General features: G+C 39.2%; 1 protein-coding gene across 3 annotated transcripts in view; it reads right to left on the bottom strand.

The window, feature by feature from the left end:
* Adck1 (aarF domain containing kinase 1) overlaps positions 1-12,168 on the bottom strand; it is a 283,194-nt gene that overhangs the window by 18,556 nt on the left and 252,470 nt on the right. For all 3 annotated transcript variants that reach the window (XR_013106668.1, XM_076921542.1, XM_076921544.1), the window contains exon 10: positions 1,020-1,085. Coding sequence is in view for 2 of the 3 variants with exons in the window: in XM_076921542.1 (XP_076777657.1) it covers positions 1,020-1,085 (66 nt within the window). In the remaining variant the exon portion in view is untranslated. The remainder of the gene's footprint in view (positions 1-1,019; positions 1,086-12,168) is intronic.

Raw genomic sequence — 12,168 nt, forward strand, 5'->3', positions numbered from 1 at the left:
TGGGGACAGGTTCAGCCACAACATTGTCTTTGTAGAATAATGAAACCTTTGTGCTCTGGGGAGCAAGAGGAGCATATGCTTTGATCTCTGCCACTTTCCCCTCCTCTTGGTTCTCCCTCACAAGCCAGCCTGCCCTTCTCCCAGAGAACAGCTCCAGTTGGGCTCCAGACCTGCTGAGCTGGAACCAACACACTGACCTGGCACACACACAAAAAAAGTCAGTGCAGCTAAGGCCCTCAGCTGGGTGTGGCAGCACTTGCCACCAGCAGCGAAATCATAAAGAAATCTCTAACATGTGCCATGGGAGGGATTATCATATGGGCTCTTGCTTTTTATGAAATAGGGAAAGCAGAGTTTTCTAGTTGACTGCATTTTATAGTTTTTTTCTCCATTTGTTTTAAAGTTGAACATCTGATCTGGCAGGGACTTCGCTCATTCACTTAAAAAAAAAAAAGTCTTTGCTTCTCCCCAAGCCTCCTGCTATAGAAGGGACCAGAGGGCCTGGAGCATCACGTTGCCGTCACCACTCTCAACATATCCTAGCCTTTAGGGTAAATCTGCTGAAATGCTTTCAAATTTTGTCCATGCATACAAACCCCAGAAGCTTGTCCTTCTATGCTTATTAAACCACATTCTATACTCCACTACAGTCTCTATTCCTTTCTGAAGTCTGAGTCTTTTCATGGAGCTGGCCTCTCTCCCCAATATAGATTATTACTACTGCCACCTGGAAGCCAAGAAGAGGATGTATCCCATCGAACCAGAGAACCAGAAACTTGGCCCATTGAGTTTTCAATCTACCACCACTTTTGTTATTGCCTTAGGGCCCTGAGCTCTGAATCCAGGGAGGTGAGAGACTCAGGCAGAAGCAATCATGTAGAACAGGGCAGGGAGTTCTTGGTGGGTGCAGCTTCACATACCAATTCTGATTTGCCAGGTGTCTTAGTTACTTTTCTATTCCCGAGAAGAGAGGCTATGACCGAGGTAACACTAAGAGTATTTAATTGGGGCTTGCTTACCGTTTCAAAGGGTGAGTCCATGGCCATCCTGGCAAGAAGTATGGCAGCAGACAGGTACACACGGCACTGGAGCAAAAGAGGAGAGCTTTCATTGTATCCACAAGTTGGAAACAGACAGCAAGAGACCGGTCCTGGTGTGGGCTTTTGAAACCACAAAGCCCACCCTGAGTGACACATATCCTCCATAAGGTCACACCTCCTAATTCTTCTCCAAACAGTTTCACTAACTGGTGACCAAGCATTCAAATATCTGAGCCTATGGGGACATTCCTTTTCAAATGATCACACCAGGCCAAGGATAAATCTAAGATTCTGCTTTTATAGCAAGCCCTCAGTGATGCCCTGCTGCTGATCCATGGACAGTATTTTGAGTGGCATGCTTTTAAAGGAGAACCCATGGGTTATATAGCCTTGATGTTATTAACCCTCTCCAAGAGGGAAGGATCAATGTTTCTGGGGCATGGTTTGCAGAATTGAATGCTCTCATGATGCTCTTAAAAAACAGAATGTGCTATGGTCAAGGTTGGATGGGCTTGGAAAATATGGAACACTGTATATGTACACCACACATGCAAGCAAAGGAATAGCCAAGTCCTATTCCATTATTGTGTCCCATTGTGCCCCAATAGGATGCCCTCTCAGGGTCAGGGAACAGTTAGCCTGGAAATAACCTACATGACCCTTCCAAAATGCACAACTGTTTAAGGCATCACTCCAGGGTTGTTAAGGTTATCTGTCAAAAAGAAGCAGTGAATCAATCAGTTTCAGAGCTCTTGGGCTATGGCTCTTTAATACACAGTACTGGGGATAGTTTAGCCATTTGCCTTCCAGAAGAAAAGGAAGACTCTCAACTTTCCCATAATCTTTGTTCCTCTGCACAAAGAACACTTCAATGATTCACGTACTGGCATCCCATCAATACCTGTCTTCAGCAAACATTTGAAGAGGATCCATGGGATAGACAAAGACCCAACAACAAGACAGCATCTCAGCATGTCTGTCTGTACAGATGCTACACACCAGATCTATAGGAAGATATTAATTCCTGTTGCTGATATGGTTTGGACATATTCAGCCACTGGAGCACCAGTATTGTGTCATCCTTGTTACAGTAACTCTGCCTATTCAAGAAGGGACCTACTACCACTTGGACATGAGTCCACCCTCTCAGATATACCTTCTCCTCCTCCCTCTTTTTCAGCAAGGCAAGAAAGGAGGTGTCAGGATGGTCCTCTAATGGCTGATCACACAGCAAGTTCTCAGTAGTAGAAAAGGGTCCCCAAGAAAACACTTCCAGTACCAGAGTGCTGACACCACAGAAATGTACTGAAGTGAAGAAACAGGTCCTTCAGGATCTCATCCATGGAAAGGAGTCCAAGGAAGGCAATCTAAAAAGCTGTGAACTTAGCAACCAAACTGGGATTTCTGATGGACCCAGGGAAGTTACAGAAAGTCTTTTTTCTATAAGAGGTAATTTCTATTCTAACTCTATCTTTAAAGGGTTTCCACAACAACAAAACGAGAGAAAAGCATCAAAACCCAACTGCAGTTTTCCTATCTTACTAAATTCACACTGCCAAAAATCGCAGCTATTGTGAGAAACAGTCACAGAAACCTACATGGACTTTGGCTGCAAGGCTTCTCAGTAGTTCAGGAGCAAACAGACCAAGAAACAGAGGGACTTGGAGACTGGAGATATGTCTTGATCGATAAAGTGCTTATTTCACAGAACTGAAGACCTGAGTTCTGTCTCCAGTACCCTTATAAAAACCAGGTGCATTGTTGTGCACCTGTAACCCCAGTACCAGGGATATAGAGATAGGAGCATCCTCGGGGTTCACTTGCCAGCTATGTTAACTGACTCATTGAGCTCCAAGCTCAGTGAGAGGTGCTATTCCAAAAACTAAGGTGAGAGGAGAATGAGGAAAAAAAAAAAAAAACCAAGATTGATCTCTGGCCTCCATGGTTATGTACACACACTCTGAAACATGCATACACATACATACACAAAGGAACTGATGAAGTAACCAGGTATCTCATTTGTACAGTCCGTTGTTATGGGAAATACCATAAACTCAGCCTCAGCCTCAGCATCAGGAACACTGAAACTCTGGGACAACTGAAGGGACTAGAGACCTGCCCTTGACCTCTGAAATAGTTTGTATCTTAAATGATTTTTTAATGTTCATTTAAAAAAAATACATTAGTGAGACTGATTGTCTCATTAACCCTTTAAGTGATTAATTGCAGACCAATAGTGCTACAAACTAACAAATGATAGGAAACACCTTAACAGCTCACTTAACAAAGGATGACCTGACAACATGGACTAGGCAGAGTTGAGGTCCCAAGGGAGAAACAGCAAACAAAACTGGAGGCTGATGATGCTTCCTGGGGCCATGAAAGGAAGGTTGGAGGAACAAGAGCATAAAGTACTTCAGAGAACTTTAAGTTACTGCTTCTTAACTTCAACTATGTCCAAGTCAAACCAGCTGACAAAGAAGCTGGAGTACATTGTGTTCTTTAAGAATTTTCACATTCTTAGTATTGTGGACATCACAATATTATTATTGGCAGGGACATCAGCTAACATGTGATAATCACATAGGCATTAATGCAGACTGATCATATGAATACAAAATTCCCTTTTCTGGTACAACTGCACAAACTGTCTCCCTGTCCAGCCCTACTCCCTGGGTCCCCAGGTCAAGGGGATAGGATTGGGTTGAAAGAAAGGAAGAGATGGCCGTGTAGAAAGAAGTAGGGAAAAGTCATTATTTTAATTAACCCTTTTCTACTCCTACATCAGCCCTTGTAAGCATCATCAGAAATGGAGTCCCACATGAACGTTGTCTCCCTTTCGAAGTTGATGTTTGACATCTAGCTAAGACAAACTGGCTAGAGGAAGCCAGTGCTGGAGTGCAGGTCAGCCATGTTGCCCACTCAGTTCATTTCCATGTCTCCCAACTTTCTAGCAATCAGAAAGTCACTTCTACTGACTCAGCTCCTTATTTAAAATAGCAATGTCTTTAGGGAAGTTAATTCTACCAGTTAGTCACACCTGAGTATGAATTACTGCTTCTCACCTGATCCTACTGCATAATTGGAGGTCTGCAGGGGGAGGGGCGTGCAGAGCTTTTAGAACAAAGGCACTTGGAAGAGCACCTTGGTGACCTATATAACTACAGCATTCTTTAGAAACCCAAACTGCTTCTGATGCTATATTAAGCCTACCGACTTAGAGTAAAACATGTCTGTTCTAACTAGTTTTTAAAATCTAGAAGACATCTTATAAAAATAAAACTGACAAATATGAAACATTAAATTCTTAAATAAAAATAACTTCTGCGTGGCCAAAAAAAAAAAAAAAAAGTCACAGTATTGTCAGGAGACAGATAATTATCAGGGGGAAAAACTCCTACTCTTATCATAAAAAGCCTATAGTCCTAATATACAATGAACTATCAGAATCCACAGGAAAAAAATAATAACAGAATGGATAAGAATGAAGTCCATTTAAAAATGGAAAAAGGATGTTAGAGTTTGCTGAAATAGAAATGCTGTGCTTCTTAAGCCTATGAAAAGATGCTCTATTCCCACTGTAATGAGAGAAATTCAAATTAAAATAGATTCGATATTATTTTTCTCTCATCAGATTGGCACAACTCCAACCATTTGATTCTCCGTTTTGTGGATGAAGCTATGAGGAACCAGTTACTCTCTCATATATTCCTGGTGACAACAGGAACCCATGCAACCCTGGCGGAGGACAATTTGATAGCAAAAATCTATCAAAATCATAAATGAATAAGCCCCATGAATCTGCAGTTCTATTTCTGGGAGTTTGTCCTAAAAATACACTCATATGTTTGCAAAATACCATATGTACAAGGTTATTAATTGAAGCAATAGTTCAGCACTAGACTGAAAAGAGATTGGAAACAGTCCAACTCACCAGAAATAACGATTGGATGGAGAAACTATTGAACACCCCACAGTTTTGTGAAGATGCTGCCTATCAACAAACAGGAAAATATTGCTAAGATAGATTATAAGAAGTAGCAGAAAATTAGGCATGCTGTGATTATTTCAATTATAAAGCAAAACAAAACAGCAGAGCAAATAAACCTTTATTGGTATCTATTTGCATGCAAAAACTCCTGAAGCTTATCTAAGAAATTCGTGACAGAGGTGCTTGGGGTTGAGTTATTATTGGCTGGATGAACATGGTTCAAAATCATGAAACAGAAAATTCTAAGTACTGTTTAAAATGTCATGCCACACCATCTTATCCCATAGAGAATGCAAACTATGCGTTTGTCTAGCATATTCACTCTGTATATACTACACATTTGTCGGACACATAGGAGCCGCTTCGGTTAACAAATCAAGGGTCAGTGTAACACGATGTTTGTGTTCAAGTCATCCTCGGTTAATAAGTAATGATTCTGGTAATTTTATCACAGTACATTGCTATAATTGTTCCATTTTGGTTTTGTTGTTAATCTCTAACTATGCATAATTTATTGGTTCAACTTTAACAGGAGCATGCATTTAAAGGAGAAAACCTGATATATGTGGGCTTTGATACGATATGCTGTTGGGGCTTCTACTGGGGTTCCTTCAACATACCCAACAAACTACTACACAGTACCCATTCAAAAATTAATTTACACAGTAGAGCAAGAAAATAAGATGCTGACCCTAACTCAAAGAGCTCACACAGTGCTTAGAAGTTTCCAAATAGATCCACACAAAGAAAGTCACAATGTACCTTAAGAACACATGTTGCAACCACAAAATGAATCAGCTAGCTGAGCTGCAGGCCTCAGGCCAGGTTTTCTCTCTTGACTGAAGTCATCAGGATCATTATACCTCTATACTACCAAAGCTAGCTCAGGAGCAAGGGCCAGCTAGACCTCTTTCCAGCAGGAGCTCTGCCATCTTTGAAATACAGAGAGGATGTCTCTGTGGCCACCAGAGATATGCCCCAGCTGACAGGTAAGGTATTCTCCCCACCCAGAGCCAAGTCCTTCCTCTGCTTCTTTCCCACACATAGGTGTTTGCATCAGAATGAGGGACAAATCTTGTTCTAATTTCCAGAACCTTCCTTATCTTGTTGCTTCAGTTTAGACTTCCCTAACAAATTCCCGGAGACAAATCATATAAGCAGTTTGTCTGAAGCGCAATCTTAAGAGAAACACAGTAATGGTTTGGAGAAGATACAGGGAAGTGACTGATTCCAAAGAGGCATGTCAGTGATCATGTCACCACTATAGGAAAATCGGAGTTCCTCACCACCAAGGAGCCTCCTGAGAGGCAGTGAGAACACACAGCAGGATTGGTTCCCTATTGGAGAGAGCTGGGACACTGGCCTACCAATTCTCATCCCTCGCTGGCAACTCAAAGGTGATATTTTCCTGCCTTCCATCTTGTGAAAGTTGGCAATGGACTTCTTGGGTCTAAGAATGTCTGTGGGTAGAGGAGCACACAAAAAACATTAAGTCCAGGAAGTAAAGTGACCTTGGGGTAGGCTGAGCAGACATGATATAAACCTTGGTCACATCATCTGTCTTAAAAAAAAAAAACAAACAAAAACAAAAAATATAGACAAAGTAGCTTACCACAACCAAATGTATTCTTCACAGTTTAAAGGATAAAAAGTCAAGACCACAGTGTGGGACTTATTCCATATCTGCTGAATTTCCAACAGCTGCTTCCCTGATGTGTCTTCTTAGGGCAGAGAGAATGACCACCACACTCAATGCTCTCCTTACAAGGACGCTAACCCCACAACCCCTGGGCGATGTTTCCCAAAGACTTCTTCTTCATATATACCACGCTGAGAGTTAGGACCTCAATATAGAAACCTAGGGGTACACATTCAGTCCATACCCTACTCAGAGCCTAAAAGATTGAATTGTAAGAGAAAGGACATAGATGTGCTAATAAGTTCTTGTGCCCTATTGTACAGTATGGTAACTATGGTTAATAAACATCTCAGGTACCTACAAGAGAGTATTTTAAATGTTCTTACTCCCAAATAATAAGTATTTGAAGTAACAAATATGCTAAATGAGCCTCACTTAACTATTTCACTATATGTGCATGTATTCAAATATTACATTGTAATCTATAAATATATGTAATTCCATCAATTAAGAACAAACTGAAAAACAATACCTAAGAAGAAAAATATTATTGAAAGATCTCTGCTTTCATCCCAGATAGAACAACAGTGATCAGATTCGCTCTCCTGCTCAAAGTCAGCAAAGGAAATGAAAAGAGAGAGAAAATGATTTTCAAGAAACAAAGCCAGTGGAAGGTTTTTATTTGGTTGGTTTAGGGATTTGAGGTGCTGGGGACTAAATCCAGGGCATGCTAAGCTCATGTCCCACCACTGAGCTGAAATCCTAGGCGCTAAAGAAACAGATTTCAGAGCAAATACTATTATCAGGCATAAAGATCATTTCACAAAAGTATCAATTTGTCAAGATGATGTAATCCCAAATATCTAACATTTAGTACTCAAGCGAAGACTGATAGAATCGTAAGGAGGATAGACAGACAAATGCACACATGCTCATGTGTTTCCATCCCTCTCTTTCAGGAAGGAATAACACAAGCAGATAGTTATCAGGAGGAATATAGACGACTTTAGTTACATCACTGTCTCATTTGACCTAGTTGACATTCAGAGAACAGGGTACCCAAGAGCAGACAGAATACATGCACCTCTTTGAGTACACACAGAATATTAACCAAGATAGAAAATATTCTACATTGAAAAAAAAACCCAACTTTCAGTAAACTTAAAAGTATTTAAGTCACGCGAAGTATTTTCTCTGTTCATGTGGAATTAAATCTGAAATCGGTGTTATAAAGATTTCTGGGAAGTATTCAAATATTTGAAAACTAAATAATACATTAAGACATCTACAAGTCAACAAAGCAATCAAAAGAAAATGCAGAAAGTATTTGTAATTGTGGGCAAATGACAATAGGACATCTTAAAATTTATTGCATCTGACCAAGGTAGTACTTAGAGGAAAACATACAGCACTAAGCACCAAGCACTTACATCAAGAAAGAAAGAGGAACTTAAACCAATCACGTTGACTTCTAACATAATAAACTACGAAAAAAACTGGAAAGAGACAGGGGAAAGAGATCCATGAAAAAATATAGCTAGTTTTTTTAAAAAAATGATTTTTTTAATGATAAAATTTCCATGTCTCTATAGGCAGACGGATCATGAAAGAAGAAAGATATGAACCACATTCCAGTGGAAGAGCACACCTCCAAGAATGAATGAGAAGCACACACTGGACTTAATAGATTAAAATAAAAGTGTGTAAAGTTGTGTGGGCAGAGTAAGGTGGGTGGATCTGGGTGGAGATGAGGAGAAAAGGATTATATCAAAACACACTGTATAGAATTCCCAAAAGCTAATAAAAATGAGAAAAGGGAATAAGAGACATAGAGTCTCTTCAAAGGTTCTAATCATATCAAAACTGTAATAAGGTAATATTGATAACTTTGTGCTAATAACTCCAACGACTTTGACAAAATGGATGGATTTTCTCAAAGACACAAATGGCTAAAAATCACTCGAAAACAAATGTGTAATCCAAGTAGTTCTTTATAAAGGAATATTTAGATACACACGAACACACACACACACACACACACACACACACAAATTACAGGTATGGTGGATTATACCTGCAATTCCAGTACATGCAAGAATTGCCATGAGTTGGAGGTAAGCTGGGGGGTGGCAGGGGAGAAAACCTTTGGTCCTACATGGCTTCATTGGTGAACTGTACCAAATCCTCAGGCAAAGAATTCTACTAATTATATAGAAATTAAAATTAAAAATTAAAAAGGAAAGGAGAGTAAATAAAATTTAAAGGAAGCATGAAAATGAAGTAATAGAGTTGAGAACAAAACCCATGATAATAGAGGTTTTAAAAAAAGAAAGAAAAATTCATAAAAGCCATAGCTAGTTTTTTAAAACAGTTTTTTAAACTTCCAACAAAATTAAAATGGAATGAAAATTTAACATCTCCTTCTGGGAAGCAAGTATTTTCCAAACATAATACAGTGTCAAACAAATACAACCTAAGACAAGAAATCTACAGCTAGCATTCTTCATGAATGTGAGTGCAAAATGTTCTAAAAAAAATTTTAGTAATTCAACCCCTAATATGACTTTAAAAGAATCATGTATCGTGACTGAGATTTGTCATAGAATTCAGGATTAGTCTGCTATCCAGTCACAGTGATTCATTACATTAACAAACATTACATTTCATTAAAAGAAGAGACTAACCAATAATATCAACAAAAATGCCTAAGCATTTGGGAAAAAAAATCTTGGCTTCTAAAAATGAAATTCTCAGCAAGTCAGGGACAGAATTTTATCAATCTCACAAATGTTGTTCATGAAGAACTCACAGTTAATAATGCTTTCCTCTAAACATCTGACAGAAATCCTACCCACTGTAGTTAGACAAGAAAAACAAACAAAATGATCTAAATTCTGTTTTATTAAGTTTTGTTAGCACACAGTAATGACTTCATTATGACATATTCATACATTCATTGTACTTTGCTCTCAGTCATCCCCATCATCCTCCTTCATCCCTACTCCTCCTCCCCTTACTCATTCCCCCCTAACACACACACACACTACAAAATCCTCTTTCTGCTCTCAGGTCTCTACACATACATACACATACATCACGTATAGTTTAAACTAGACTTCACATGTGCAAGAAAACCTGAGATGTGGTTCCTATATTAGGAAAAAAGAGATAAAATTATCTTTACATGAAGACCACACCCTTCTGTTGTTGTTGTTTTATTGTGGCTGTTAGTTTTGCATTTATTATTGGGTTATCAAGGTTTTGTTTGATTTTTTTATTTCTTTATATGAATATTTTTTGTGGAATATATTTTATTATTATTATTTATTTATTGGTTTTTTGAGACAGGGTTTCTCTGTGTAAGCCGGGCTGTCCTGGAACTCACTCTGTAGACCAGGCTGGCTTCAAACTCAGAAATCCACCTGCCTCTGCCTCCCAAGTGCTGGGATTAAAGGCATGTGCCACCACTGCCCGGCGTGGAATATATTTTAATAAAACTTCCCCTCCCTCAGCTCCTCCCAGATCTTCTCCATCTCCCTACCTGCCCAATGTCTATCTATCTACCTCTATTTATTATCTCTCTGTCTAACAAACAAAAAATTAAAACAGGTGGATAAACAAAAACTCATTAAGACAAAAATACACCAATACCAAAACAAATCAGATATGGGGGGGGAGAGAGAAAGAGAGAGAGAGAGAGAGAGAGAGAGAGAGAGAATCTATTGAATCTGTTTTGTGTTGGCCAATTATCCCTGGACTTAGGGGCTGTCCTGCAGTGCAGTTGATGTACCCAGGGATAATGCATTGAGAAAAAAATGATTTTTTTCCTTTCCCAGGAAGTTTCAGTCATAAATAGCTTTTTGGTTAGGGGTATGACTTTGTGCGACTCCCCCATTTCAGTGCTGAGATTTTGTCTGGTTTTAACGTGTGCAGGTCTTGAGCGTGCTCTCATACTCTCCTAAGTATCACATAGGTCCTGATGTGTCTGGAAGACAATGTCTCCTTGGAGTCATCAGCCACCTCTGACTCTTACAGTTTTTCTGCCTCCTCTTCCACATAAATCCCTGCGCCTTGAGAGCAGGCATTTGATAAAGACATCCATTTAGGCCTGAGTGCTCCAAAGTCTTTCACTCTCTGCACACTGTCCAGGTATGAGTCTGTGTTAATTTCTATCTTCTTCAAGAAGAAGATTCTCTGATGAAACTTGACTGATATATTGGTCTGTGGGCATTGACAGCACGTCATTAGGAGTCATGCCGTTGCTATGCTCTCTTACCAGAATTCTAGTAGTAGGTTTTCCCCTAGGATCCATGACCTATCTAGTCTCAGGTTCTTGTCCACTTAGACAATGTTGAGTTTTATCTCATGGAATAGGCCTTAAATCTGATCAATAAAGTGGTTCCTTATTCCCAAAACATTTGTGACAGTATTGTTGTAGGTCACAGGGTTTATAGATGGGTGACAGTGATGATTACTTTTCTCCTCCAGTAGTGTGCAAAGTACATATCCAGCACCATGAATGCTAGTCAATGGTGTGAAGATCCTAGCTGGGCACAAGATCAATTTCTCCATGCTTGTTAACATAAGCAAGTAATGTCTTCTGCAATAGGGCTTTATTGTCGTGTTGCAGAGAATAACCAATAGCCTGTGATATTTGCTAGTGGACAGGGATATATGAGACTCCTTTGGCCAACAACTCAACAAGATGTAACCCATTCTGTTGTTGTCTCCCTCATTATATGGTGACTCCATAATTTGTTCTTCTTAATAGTAAGTAATATTCCATTGTGTAAATCAACCCCTTTTCATTATCAATATTCACAGAGATTGAAAAAAATCTTAAACTTCATATGGAAACACACCACACACACACACACAACACACACAACACAAGTATGTTTATGTGTGTAAATACACATAAACCACAAGATAGCTAAAACTATCCTGAATAATAAAAGAACTCCTGGAGCAAACTCAGAATTCATGTTGTATTACAGAGCTGTAGTAATAAAGTCAGAATGGCATTGTTATAAAAATAGACATGGTGTTCAAAGGAATATATGACACAAATATAATTTCATACACCTATAGACACCTGATTTTTGGCAAAGAAGCCAAAAATACATGCTGGAGAAAAGAGAGCATCTTCCACAAATGGTGCTGGTCAAACTGGATGGCTGCATGTACTAGAATAAAATAGATCCATATCTATCACCCTACACGAAACTCAGCTCCAGAATGATCAAGGAATTCAACATAAGACTAGGTATCCTAAATTTGAAAGAAGAAAAAGTAGCAAAAAAGGTTTGAACTTATCATAATATAAAGCCTTCTGAACAGGACACCAATAGAACAGGCATTAAAACCAACAATTAATAATTGGGACCTAGAAAAGCTTCCACACAGCAAAGGACACCATTATTCATGCAAAGTAGCAGAGTATAGAAAAGAAAAAAAAAACTTTACCAATTATACATCTCCTAGAAGGTTAGGTTCTA

This window comes from Arvicanthis niloticus, chromosome 23 (assembly GCF_011762505.2).
Source record: "Arvicanthis niloticus isolate mArvNil1 chromosome 23, mArvNil1.pat.X, whole genome shotgun sequence".
Classification (NCBI taxonomy): domain Eukaryota; kingdom Metazoa; phylum Chordata; class Mammalia; order Rodentia; family Muridae; genus Arvicanthis; species Arvicanthis niloticus.